Here is a 14073-nt window from a genome sequence, read left to right as displayed (position 1 = left end):
AAAGTGTAAACAATTTTGGGCTTTTCCCGTTCCGTGTGTTCTTATAACCATTTATCGACTTATGATAAAATCGCAGAGCTTGTGTGGTGTTGACTTACAAAAATTTAATCTCAGCGGGGAGATAATCCAAGAAACATCGCCAAGCCCACTTGGAGTTGCATCAAATCGATTTTAATACATATTCACGCACTGTATACAATCCAACTAGAACAGTATTTAAAACGTTTTGCAAGTTTAGGCAATCAATATGTAAAGAAGGTGTTTATAATAAATGTATAAACCGAACTTGACAAAATCACTTGTTTTGAAATAGCTCCCATGATAGAAATTTATAACAGTCGAAACTTACAATTTTGCTGTGCAATGACAGCAACGGAACCTTTTAATGAATCGTTAACGCCAGAATTTGTTTCATGTAACAAGCGATCATGCGACATGAGGTAACGTCTTTTTAAGCATTATAGAATAAAATCGATATCTTTAAAATTTAAACAAAACCTAAGAAAACATGAAAACCCATTACACAAGACATAAAATTCACAGTCGTCAAAATTCACAGCAAAATTTGCATAAAAGCCTTAAACCGTTCAGTGTTTAATAAAGAGCAAATCGTGTCAAAGCGATCAAATAAAACGCATTTTTCTCCATCTCGCTATCCAATAAACATGTCAACAAGTCGTTTATAAATCCAAGTCGGCAATATCAAGACTTAAAGTATTTACTTATGGTTTAGCTGCAGTGCGTTCAGCCCTTATCCACCAATTGTGCCCTTGACTGTTTTGCGCTTCATAAGGTTTAAACGTTGTGCAGCTATTTCTGGCTTTGTGATTGCTTTTGCGTATTGTGTCGCTATCTTTTCTTTCACTAAGCGAAATAAACTCAACTCAACACTTAAAGTATGCATATATCAAATGAGTTTTTTTTTTGAAAAAAATGACCAAGTGAAAAATGATTTATCTCTTAGGATTAAAATTTTGTTATTAAGCGGTTTGTTTCATCGTTGTTGTGAATGATAAACACCAAATAAAAGCAATTGCAAAAATACAAAAACCTAAGTTAGTCGCAATGTGTAGTAGCGAGGTGGCCGTGACAAATGTAGACAAAACCACCTCAAGCGTGAAATGGGTTCAACCCCATAAATTATGTAAATGAGAAACAAACCAAGTGTTCTGTTGCTCTGTCTGAGATCTTAACCAATTTCGACAACGCTTCGAAAAAACAAGACAGTAATAAACAGTAAAATTAATTTGCATTGTAAATTACGCCTGGCGAAATAATTGAATTCCAACGCTTCAAGATATGCAATACTCGTTTATACGCTGTCTACAATTTGAGTTGCGGACCAACTACATAAAACTCGTCTAGACACAAATAACACGAAATTCTGTTCACTAAAAGCCCATAGCCTGTTGCCATTGTAGTTACGATTTTCGGTTTTTAACCTTCAAAAATATTTTAGAAGTTAGTGATACTCCTGTAAAAGTGTTTTTTTAAGGTGTTTTTGGGGACCGAAACGGTCCCCCAAATTTCTCCAGCGGTTTCCCAAAATTTGCCAGTAGCCTAATAAATAATTCGTTTAAGCAAATATGGCTATTTTTTGGTATTTAAATGAAACACTTGCGGTCTCTTAAAACTACTTAGCGGTCACCCAAACCAAACCTTAAAAAAAACCTGTTCCTGTTTCAAATACATGACACACACTTCGTAAAGAGCAATTTAAAATAGTAATCCATCACAAAAAAGGCTTCAAACAACACACAAATATACCAACGCAAAACCTGAAAAGCATATGAATAACTCATCAGACAAACAGAACTGAACAATAGGCGCATGTTTTACAGAATATATATTTCACCAAATGATTTTTGACATCAATTTTCTATTCAAATAGAATACATACTTGCACGAAACAACAACTGATCCTTTATTCGGTACGCCTTGCTGACACTTTCTACTTAAAACTGTAACAATTGATTCACTTGATCTAATGTCAATCAGCTAGCAGCAACTTACAGATAGTTTGTAATTAAGACAAAGTAAAGAAAAACTCATTATCTCTGCTTGTTTGTAAGCTAACAGAAGCTTAATCTAGTATTGACGAAAGTAAATCCGATTTATTGAATCAGCACTTGTCACCAAATTGTCACACAAATCCCGTATGTTTGTTTTGTGGGTGAGTTTATCAAAACAAGCCACCCAAAGTTGACAAGACGTCGAGAATACATGTGTGTGACTCATTTTTCTGAGTGTTATTGCTTCGTTATGTACAGCACTCTTCCAAAACACCACTGTACTTTAATGATACAACACTACTGGGTCTGTATGGGAAAATAGTTAACGCCGTATTTTCATATATAAAGCTAAAGAAATCCATAAACTTGATCTGTAGTAACATTGTAACACCTAAAAACTTGTAAGTATGATACATGAGATCACTTTGTCATGAACACTTTGCAAAAGCCATCGAAAACATTGCCATCCCTGGATTCTACAAAAATAATTTCCACCTTATATAGTACATGAACTGAATTTTTTATTCCAACACACAAGGATGTTACAAAGTCCAATAGTATCATACATATGATCACTTTACCACAATCACTTCGCAAAAATCATCGAAAATTTTATAACCTCTGGTTTCTGAAAATAAATGCCTCAAAATTTACATAAACTCGCCAATAACTGATTTTTTTTCTGAAATCGATAAACTGAAAAACTAAAATGCAATAGTTCTGTGAAACGTATTTGATATAATAGTATCATTCACATAGTAATCCATCGAACCTTTGGTCAAGCAGCTATACGTACGTCAGTTCTGTACCTGCATATGACGTGGCTTAATTAAAACAAAATTAATGAAAAAAGTCCCGCTGTGGCAAATCATCCAAATTGAATTTTACGCTGCAATCATCTGAAGGGCATCCTTATACAAACCTTGCGTGAAATTGAAACTTCAATCGATAGATGAGCATTAGAGAAAGATTGATCGAGCTGGCGTACATGTGGCCGCGCTTGTTTGCCAATAGAGAAACTTAGGGGATTTTTAAATGTGCTGGTGGTCGTTATGAAACAATTGTGAAGAATGAAAGTTGCAGTATAGGGGTTAACCCAGTGGTTCCCAAACTATGCGCCGCGGCACACTGGTGTGACATGTCATTAGGTGTGCCGCAAAAAATATTGATATTAAAATCAATCAAGTAGAGTAGTAGTACCTGGTGCTTAGACCACTAGGCCAACATGCTCCACGTCTCTGAGATGTTCAACTAGGCTATTTAACTATGAAAGTGACCTGTATAGCGGCTTTATGACCTCATAGTTAGTGCCTTTGTCAGCTAAAAAAATTATTCAAATGTTCGAGGTGCGCCAAATAATTTTTGTTTTTTCTAAAATGCGCCTTAAAAGAAAAGTTTGGGAACCACTGGGTTAACCCATTGCACGTCTAATACAATTTGATTGCGGAAATTCCTATTTACAAATGTTCGCATTTTTTCTTTCGTAAAACAGGCTAACTAATAAATTTTACTTTGATTTAGAATTGTTTGCTGCCCAAACACAACGTAATTAAAACTTAAATTACGTATTAACGATTTTGTGGGTTGACTTGGTTTAGTCACTTTTATAGACAATAACGTATCCATTTTATCAACAAACGACGCTTTTGTCACAAAAAGTTGAATAATTGAAGCACACTGAACTCTAAAGACAACTCATATAACGTTTACAAACGACGTCGTAAAGCTAATGAGTCCTATGTTTAAATGTCATGATTTCGCAACACAAAACTTTCCAACATGTAAAAATGAAGCAACTATGCTTTAAGGCTGATGAAACCTTCGCATTCCACGTAAATTAAATAACAAATCTAACAAATACAAAGTAAGCCTTAAACTTACAATAAAAACTATTTTGACTTTCATAGAACGACTGCACTTTAAAAACTTCTATTTTTCACAAAACAAAAGCCATACGTTCCAGAAAAAAAAGAATAATAGTGATATAAAGAAGCCACTGCTAGCAAAACGGTATGTTTTTTTATTCCACACATTCTAGGAAACTTGCACACTTACAGCAACAGCCAATCGCTCTAAACATATCATGCAACTATTGTCTGAACTGACACACCCCTCTTTGTACGTATATGTTTGCTGACTTTTTCAACACATCCAAAAGCGATTTCTGATTACTGTAGCACACACTCTTAATCGAACAATATTGGAATACAATTTAAACTACGGTTTATTCTTTAACATATTGTTCTACGAAAATAAATTCTGCCTAACTCATACATTCTTGGTCACGCAAAACGTATTTACCTTATTTCTATAGTTTATGTATAGCTCCTTAATGGCTAACAATCACTAACTCTCTTCACTACGGCAAGCCACACATTAAGACGTATCGCCGGTGTCTAAGTCCCAAGAGACGTGGGATTGTATATATCGCATCGTTAGTAAATGAGATCAGAGCTACCCCGTCTACCGATGCTAATCTCGTTTAAGTCCGACCGAAATCTGATTTGTGACGCCGTTGGGGCCCTTGTATTGATTCAAGGCATCGCTATTGTACGCTAATTACTCACAACTGAGGGCAGAAAGTCATGCCTGCTGCAAATTTAAATGCTGGTTTGGTGCATTTTCCCAAAGGTCGAAACGTCTAATTTTAAGTCATGACTGTGTTGTGTTACAAGGTATATGCTCAGCGGTGGGATTCAAATTTTTTGTCAGTCATGTCATGTCTATCACAAAAGTCATATTTTCCAGTCGGTTCTGTTACAAAAGTCCTTAGACAGTAACCAGTAATGCTAACCGGTTCGCTGACCTCATAAAATTTCGTGAGACGGTTCTATAGATGGTGCGAACCAGCTGAATCCCTCCACTGTATATGCTGGTTACGGTTACGATGGGACAGTTTTCTGATTTTTTTTTGGTTATATTCTGTTGTAGTAGATAAAGTGTTCGTGGTCTATTATGAAATGTACTTACTTTGAATAACAATAATAAATCGTACTCTTAGTAAAATATGGTCCATACTATTGAAAATGGTAAAATGTATAAACAAAGCCATGAATGGTTTGTGTATCATTAAAATATAAGATGTAATAAATTTTTATTCTTTTATGGTATGGGCAGGTGGTATAAAAACACAAATTTGAAGTTACTGTATTTAGAAAAGTGTTAGAAGTGCGACATGTATTTTCGATTTGCAACATATTTTATTACCTATTTTTTGAACGAAGGCAATTTGAAATTTATTTGTTTTTATACCAGTGTCCATACCATAAGAGTAAAATTTGATATTTTGAGCAACCCAAAAATCTTAACTAAAACTACGAAACAACTGATCTTGCATCCAAAAATCTTCTAAATCTATCTACTGCTATGTCTTTTCAATCACAGTCTGCTTGAACGTAAGCAAACAACACTACAGTCTGACCTGCACGATTTTAAGACTTTTTACTTGAAACTTATCAGGACCTGACTGTCACAGCGGATTATCCTTAAGCAGCAAAGCAAACAAACTGAACAAACAACAGCAAAATAGGGGAAGCGCTTCTTCCGTACCGTTCCCATACATTGTCAAAAACATACACAGTACAGCGGTTCTTACAACAAGGCTGTGCGCCGACCTGTAATTTTGAGTTCTGTTTTAGGTTCATTATTATTTGTCATTAAGCCAAGTATGACGTCACTGGCTAACTTGTTACGTCATATTGTATGATAATCACAAGCAATACATGTATAAATGGCTTATACTTGCGTATGGACTGCCAAAAACCTAAGTGCGTTTATCAAGAGTTTTGACACTTATTGGCAATTTCTGCTGATCGATTTAAAATCCTTTTCGGGTTACTACGTTTCACGTCACATTAATCAAGCCAATCAGGACTCACCGAGAGGCAGGAGGTATGACGTAGGTACCAGGCCTTCCCGCATCCCGTCCGAGGTCTGGGCGTGTACGTATTCGTCACGTGACCGAACTACGCTCAGTAATTGGCCCTTACGCACGGTCATGTGACCAACTCCGCCGCTGTAGTCCTCGATTACGCGTGCCAAGTCGCCAGGTGAAAACTGGTAAAAATGAGTGGTACATGAAACATTGTACAGTTTAATATGTTCGTTTAACGCTAAACGCAAGTTTAATTTAGAGATTAAATGTAAAACAGCAAAAAAAGTTTAGGTCTCTTATATTATCCAAAGGTGGGGTATAAACCACTATCAGCCATTTTCTAGGGGGACACCATATGTTGTAATAAAGTACCATTATTTACGTCTATTGTTACGACACACCCAAATATGTGTCAAAGTTTTTAAAGCAAGCAATCTGTACGGTTTTGTAGCCACATAAGAAAAAAAACAAAAAAAACACTGCTCTAATCAGAAAATAACGATAAATTAAAATTTGTGTATTTTTCAATAAATCAGAATTTGTGAATTTTTCAATAAATTAGAATTTGTGTATTTTTCAATAAATTAGAATTTGTGAATTTTTCAATAAATTAGAAATTGTGTATTTTTCAATAAATTAGAATTTGTGAATTTTTCAATAAATTAGAATTTGTGAATTTTTCAATAAATTAGAAATTGTGTATTTTTCAATAAATTAGAATTTGTTAATTTTTCAATAAATTAGAATTTGTGAATTTTTCAATAAATTAGAATTTGTGTATTTTTCAATAAATTAGAATTTGTGAATTTTTCAATAAATTAGAAATTGTGTATTTTTCAATAAATTAGAATTTGTTAATTTTTCAATAAATTAGAATTTGTGTATTTTTCAATAAATTAGAATTTGTGTATTTTTCAATAAATTAGAATTTGTGAATTTTTCAATAAATTAGAAATTGTGTATTTTTCAATAAGTTAGAATTTGTGAATTTGTATAATGTCGATTCAAGGTCTGTGCACAGGAAATTCCATGCTGTTTTAGTCTTACGTTTTCGTTATAGGAGGTTCTAGAATGCAGAGAAACCGAATCCGGGTTTCCGACGCTACTCGATTCACTCCAGCGATCAGCAGTCGTCATGCTCCACCGGTCATCGTCCAGCATACTTCCAGTGCTATTGTGTCTAAAATTAAAATTAGAGATTTGATCAAACTGAATTAAAATATTCTTTGTTGTGTGGAATTCTATGAAATACTTCGTATCGATTTTAATATTTTTGGATACTATTCTTTATATTTTTACGACTTCAAAAACCTGAGAAAATTATAAAGAACCGTTTTCAGTTTTCTCTTTAAACGTATTGGTTAAAAAAACACTAAATTTATCAACTGCTTTATTAAAACTGATAAAACTTTTTATTTTGTTTATTATGAAAGTTTTGACGCTTAAATGCAGTGCGCTAGAATTGTTTGGAAAATAAATAGGTTTGTTTTAATTGCAACTAGCCTGTTACTGACCTTTTAGCATGGGAAGGATATGTTTTCGGGATTTGCATGTCTTTGATATGTGGAGAGGCTTCTTGAATAACCTCATTCAGTTTTTTGATCCATTCCTTAAAAAGCGATGCAAAACAAATCAATTATAAGAATTAAATAAATCCTGGTACATTGATTCTCGAAATCATTCCCTGATCTATTGCCATTGTTGCAACGATTTCCACCTTTCATTATATGTTTATCACAAGTTAGGAAATGTTTATTTCCAGGTTAAATTCAGTTGACAATGTAATAAATATCAAATTAATTTCGCTAAAAAGCATCTTCAGTGTCTACAGAGAGCAATAAAAGGGATAGAAATTAGTAAAAGTTAATAGTTCCTTTACAAACACGATCATTCTTTTTTTATTCTCTGTTGTTGTCTTAAATGCCAAAAAACGTGTAAAAAAACAAAAAGCATTTTGAAATATACTTCACTGTGCACAAGCTCTCTGGGAGTGTGATCAGTTTCGTATCTCTATTTTTTACTGTACTTTGAACTATTCGAACCTGTTTAACTTCCAACGAAGATGCTTTAAGTGTGATTTTTCCGTCTGCAGATCTGCCAGTAAAAATGGCAAACTTGTCCTCTGATTCACTGTTGTCCACAACACTAAGGTCGCAAGTCTGCAAAAAATAAAAAAAATAGATAAGTCCAACTAAAAGTTACAAAATACTTGTAATACCTTACAATGCATCAACTAAGAAACTTACGTCGTTGTCGAAGTTTGGGGGCACTGTGCATATTTTGGTTAGTATGTAGCGACATGGTACAAAAATCGTTAAATGTAAAGTAAAGCTTTAACAATTTTGCTTTTAAACAAACTTATTATCGGTATGGCCATAGACCATGCCTTAAAACCGCAACCTTATGTGGCAATAATGCCTTGATTATGATGGCATATATTCAATTGTTGAACAATGAATGCTTGCTCATTGTTGCGTACAATGCAAATGAGACACAAAGCAACAGCAATATTTACAACAAATGCGTTCCAAAATAAATAATGCTTCATTCCGTTGTTTTTCAGGTTATGACGAACGTTATATTTTATGGGCAGTTTCTCTTCGGTTTGAATTGAGCGATTGTTGGTGGTGAATGCATTAGTGACGTCGCAATGAATTTAGTTTCGCCACTTGGCATTTTTGTAAAACTCGGCGCCTAAGTTTAGGGCGCATGCGCGTTAGATGAAAATACGCAAAGTTTCTCAGCAGGGAAGATCTTTTGAGTAAACAATTTTTGTTAAGTTAGCCTTTAAAATGGGAGAGAAATAAGGTCTGAGTAATTCATCAGACATAAATCTCACCGCACGTTATTGATAGAATGAGAAAAAAGCGCATATTTTAATGTGTGCCCGTGTGCATAATGTGGCTCTTTGTGGAAACACAGTAAAGAATGTGGCTCTTAGGCTTTGACCGGTTGGCCACCCCTGTGCTAGAACATGAAATTTAGTGAGTATATACGATTTTAAAATTTCACGTTTTGGGGGCCTAAAGGTGAACCGCTGGGTCACCTGTGGGCAAACTTTGGGAGGATAAACTTTTGAAAGCTAACTAACATGTGTGTAAATTTGAATACGTTGAAAGCACTCTTTCATGAAACGCCATCACAAATATTACGGCTTACGGCAAGCAGCTCATAGCAAACTCAGAAAAGTTAGATGTTGGCTAGGTTAGTACTACAGGGGTGGGTAACCTTTTAAACAGCTCGTGCCAATTTACTTGCTATGTCAAAATGGTAATGACTTCGCATGGTGACATTTTTGTTCATTATAGTGGTTTGTTCCAGATGCTTCTAATATCAAATAGCAGGCAAATTGTGTTTGTAGGTCACTTTTTTAGTACTTTAAAATAATAGCAAAGAGAAAACAAGTAATGTAACAGTTTTAATTCTAACAAACTGTAATTAATAGAAATCGTAAATTTCTCGGCACGTCACGAAAAAAAAACCTTGCTTGCCTACAATGTTATGTGTGCCAGGAGTTGCTGACCGCTGGTTTAGTAATAACTTACCGAATATTTGGTTTTAAACAAGTATTTGGTTTTCCCCGTGCTGTCCTTGGCTTCTTTGCAAATCAACAACGACAGTTCGAACAAAAAGAGATGTCTGTCTCGACCTTTTCGTATCAACTGCTTGTTGTCGACGATCTAAAAAAAAATTCGCCACTGTATTACAAAATACATTCTTAAAAAAGCTTGCAAAAAGCACTAAAAATGCAATCCAGTCAATCGGTAATTCCAGTTTATTGAATAGTGAACCTTTATATCATCAATAAGGACATTTTTTGAAACATTGCAAAAGCTGAATCTTTATATAAATGCATTAATTTGAATTCATTAGTTTATAAAAGACAACAAATTGATGACGTCACCAACGCAATACCGTGACGTCATTCAACTTTTACGTCACGTATTCATGACGTCAGAGCCCACCTGGAACGATTCTTGAGTGATGATTTCACCAAGGGTGGATAGATCTTCATCGAAACCTCTCATCATGCTGAGATGAAGAGCGTCATTTGCACGACGGGGAACGGACAACATCACTTCCAATCCATCCTTGATCTCACTCACCTCACTGTTGCAGCAAGATGCTAACTCCTGTCGTGCAAAGTAAGGTTGTTAACATTAAAATACATACAAAAATATTGTCTTGACCCTGTAAACTAAGCTAGGAACCACAATGTTGTGAATAGGACCGGGTTTTTTTGGGTCGGGTTCGGGCCTTAATTTAAATACAAACTTGCTTTGTTCGGGTCTGACTTCAGACTCGGTCTATTTCTGTCGCGGTTCACCAACTTTTGGGCCAAATTCAGGCTTTGGTATAAAAAAGTGGGTTCAGACAAGGTTTTGGGCATGTACTTTTGAGTTCGGGACCAATTTCGGGGACGCTTACAACCTTAATGGAGCCTGTGAAGCTGGGTTAGAAATTATTAACCTAGGCCCCAAGTTCCCAAACTTTGCGTCGTTTCAATTTTCCAAGGGCGTCGCAGAATAGTTCCGTTTCGTGTTTTTTTTGTTGTTGTATCAATAAACACAACTTTAATAATAAGTTTCCTCATTAACTTTTATTTGCTGGTGCGTCGCAAGTCCACAAAACTTTTTCCAGAGGCGTCGCAACAAAAAAAGTTTGAGAACCACTGATCTACGCTAAAGTTCACGAACAAGGTTTTAAATCTCATAGCATGCTTGCTTCTTTAGTTTCGGCCATAATTGCTCTACAACCCTGGTTTTCACAATGGGGTACACACAGTTCCACTGTCCAACAAAGCTTTTGATACAAATAAACCAACATTATTAGTTCAGCTGAAGGTAAAGAGTTAAAACAATGGCTTTGCTTAGTTTATATTTGGGCCTTTACAAAAATAAGTCAAAACACGCTTAGATGATAATTTAAATATCGTACAGTGCCAGTCATTTGCTTTTTCCTCTTTTCCAAGCAAATCTATTTTGAAGCAAAACAGACCCTCGTTCGGGAAGAAAATTACACAAGGAATGTTAAGCAAAAATCTAACGAAGCACAAACCTTAAGGAGAAGTTGGTATTTTGTAATTCGCTGCACAGGTTTGATAAGATAAGAATTCAAAGAGTTTTGAAGGCTTTTTCTCGCTTGAATTTTGTCAAAGAAATCGCCAGCTTGTTCAATAAGGAACTGTAGGGAAAAACACAGAACACGTAAATAACATTTAAATCATAGCGGGTTTCGTTAGATAAAGACGCCCACGAAAATCAAAATAAGATTTTTTATTTTCATTATTTAATATTGCTCATAAAAATATATTTTTTCAACTCTAAAGCTTAAAGTTGTGCAACGAAAATGAACATATCATTAAAAGCGTTGGCAAAAAAATAAAATAAAAAACTAATATTTAAGAAAGCATAAGACTACAAATTCGGTTATGTGAAATAGCAACGTCTTTCAGCAACAAACTCGTTACCGGACCAAGCCAATAAACTATGACGTCATCACTATGGACGGAAGTGACGTCATCGTGCAGAAAGGCTACAACAACAGTCGCTGACAGGTGAATGCATACCTCGTTGGATGTAGGCTTGTTTTGACAATAAGTCACATAAAGGTTAAACTGTGGAGCCCACGTGACAAAACAATGACCCAAGTCTTCAGGAAGCTGCTCGTATTTTTCTAACTCCTTCAGGAATATATCTCTGCAGACAATAACAAATGCGATTTGTGTTTGTAGGTCGCGTTGTGGTTTGTAAAAAGCGACGTGTTGTTTATGGTTTTACAGGTAGCATTTGGACTCTGGATAAGTTCATACTGACACAAAATTCAAACGTAAGAAAGAATGTAAGTTGTGACAATGTTGGAGTAATATTAGGTGGTTTAACCAAAAACAGTTACAAACTGTTTAGATGAACATAAATTCATAACCTTAATCAGCCCTGAAGCGTTCATAACACACTCACATATAAATCTTTGTACGCCAGGCCTATTAAAGGCTTAACACCTAATTAGTCAGCCACCCAGCATTTACCATATGGCAAGGCGTAGGCAATTAGACAAATCTAGCTAGCGGTGGGATTCGAACCCACGACCGAAGCCTTCCCGGGATTCGCGCTCTACCAACTGAGCTACACAGGCTCAGCGGTCGAAAAGTCGAATCACAAGCACTGTTGCCTGCCGCGTATACTGAACATGTCAGCTTCCTATATTAGAGGATCGCCAGATTAACAAACAAACATCAATAAAAGTTGTTGGTATAACATCGATTGTTGAAATGTTTTGGAAGAAAATGTTTGTTTCAAAACATTTCTTTTGGGGAAATGGTTGTTTCAAAATCCGCAATGGAGTACAAAGAACATAGGGCATAAAGTGCTTTTTAACCTTTTTATTATTGTTTTTATGAGCTGTTTATAACAAAACTGTTGCAAGAGCAATATTCGATTATCTATTATGCCTTGCAGCAACGCTTATTTACCAAAGAATGTAATTACCCTGTAAAAATGCCAAATTATACCCTGCAGGTAAATGATCACAAGTTATTAAGGCATGGTAAATATATATATGGTGTGAAAAGGCGCATTTATACGATAAAATTGTCAAAAAACAACAACCATTTTTTAGTTTGTACCTGTGGAACTGAAGTAAGTCATCCAAATTTCCAAATATCAACCCTTCTTGGCCTCTCAGTGCTGGAGGGAGGTTTGGGTTCGATTCATACATTTCATGCTTGTAGTGCTCGATACAATCTTGCAAGTCCTTTACGTATCTGTGATATAAATAAATAGTATAAAATATAAATAAAAAGTTAAAAATTCAAAAATACTTTAAGACTGGCAGACGATAAGTTTTTTATTTATTTTCATTTCATTGTTACTTTTTATTCATTAATTTTTATTTTTAAAACACAAATTTCAATTTTGTTTATTTTAAAGGCATCGCTAATTTCTGTCTTTTTATACCTCGAATAATAAGAGTTTATAATAAGTGTGTTACTTAAGGTACCTATTTTGCGTGTGTTAAAGTTTAAATAAGTTTAGTTTCTCAACCAAAGGAGAAAAAACGGCAAAAAACATACAAGTTCCCTTCAGAAGAAAAAAAACACACTACAAAACGACTTATCTCAATAAAAATATACATACCAATAAAAAATATTTTACATTTATCAAAATGCACACATACAGTAAACTTACACTCGTTCAGTTTGCAGCAATTCGGACATAATGTAGTTCTGTCTTCTGGCAGTCTTCCGCTCATCCGAATCTTGCTTGCTTAACACAGACGCTCGGGGACTTGGTTGACCTTTCGCTGACCCCTCTGACGTCAGACTTGAACGAGAAGAGGCTGCTGTAGATTTAAACGCGAGATTCGTGTTAGCCTTTATGTCAAGCACATACGTTATAATCAGGGTTGCCATACCGTTCTTATTTCTAAGATTTGTCCTTATTTTAAAGGGCAATGTCTTGGAAAAAAAATATTGTCCTTATTTGTAAGGAATGTCCTTGTTTTTGACTCGAGTCCTTAGTTTGTCTTGTTTTCAACAATTACAAGTCACATCCCTGCTACAAGTAAAAGTAAACCTAGACCTAAACTATTGTAAAATGCACGAAGTATTTTGTGCAAGATAAGGAGTTGCTGGAACAGATTCCTGGGCAAAAAATATGGCATGTGATATGTCATGGTTCGTATAAATACAAAGATTTATTTAAAACGTTTGTTTCGTTTCGTATGAAACTTTTATTTTTCGGTTGTCCTTATTTTAGGGTCCATGTCGATGGCAACCCTGGTTATAACTAACTAGAAAAAAAATGCGTTTAAATTTGAATTTTCGTTGGAAAGTGGTTTCACGAGAAACAATTAACACATATTTTTTGTATGTTCGTTTTTTTCATTAGCATTTTTTGTTTCACTCACCAGATCGTGAAGAAATACTGAGTTGTTCCATTGAATTTCCCAAACTGCCGTCAATCAACTTCTTCTGCATTTGCATGCGATGAGAGAAATCATTGAATCTGCACAAACAAATCAACAGTATTTCTTAACGCAATAAATATATAATTCTGCTATTATTAATTTGTATATAGTTGGAATAGTTTTCTGGTGCATCTTAATCTATGCATGTTTTTTTTCCGGACCATATAACTTATGTGTTTTGGATCACATGCAGTTGTAGTAGAAATAAAAAAAAATATT

The 14073-nt window shown here is 34.9% G+C and overlaps 1 protein-coding gene across 4 annotated transcripts in view; it reads right to left on the bottom strand.

The window, feature by feature from the left end:
• Positions 1-14073, bottom strand: part of LOC145205331 (triple functional domain protein-like) — a 64220-nt gene that overhangs the window by 24979 nt on the left and 25168 nt on the right. For all 4 annotated transcript variants that reach the window (XM_080078019.1, XM_080078021.1, XM_080078022.1 and 1 more), the window contains exons 24-34: positions 13795-13892; positions 13074-13227; positions 12512-12649; positions 11456-11585; positions 10945-11070; positions 9852-10019; positions 9432-9566; positions 7929-8045; positions 7401-7495; positions 6934-7066; positions 5891-6068 (exon numbers count right to left, since the gene is read on the bottom strand). In XM_080078019.1, coding sequence (XP_079934145.1) covers positions 5891-6068; positions 6934-7066; positions 7401-7495; positions 7929-8045; positions 9432-9566; positions 9852-10019; positions 10945-11070; positions 11456-11585; positions 12512-12649; positions 13074-13227; positions 13795-13892 — 1472 coding nt within the window. The remainder of the gene's footprint in view (positions 1-5890; positions 6069-6933; positions 7067-7400; positions 7496-7928; positions 8046-9431; positions 9567-9851; positions 10020-10944; positions 11071-11455; positions 11586-12511; positions 12650-13073; positions 13228-13794; positions 13893-14073) is intronic.

Source organism: Phallusia mammillata, chromosome 8, assembly GCF_965637545.1.
Source record: "Phallusia mammillata chromosome 8, kaPhaMamm4.hap1.1, whole genome shotgun sequence".
Taxonomy (NCBI): domain Eukaryota; kingdom Metazoa; phylum Chordata; class Ascidiacea; order Phlebobranchia; family Ascidiidae; genus Phallusia; species Phallusia mammillata.
This window is presented reverse-complemented; position numbering and strand designations above follow the sequence as displayed.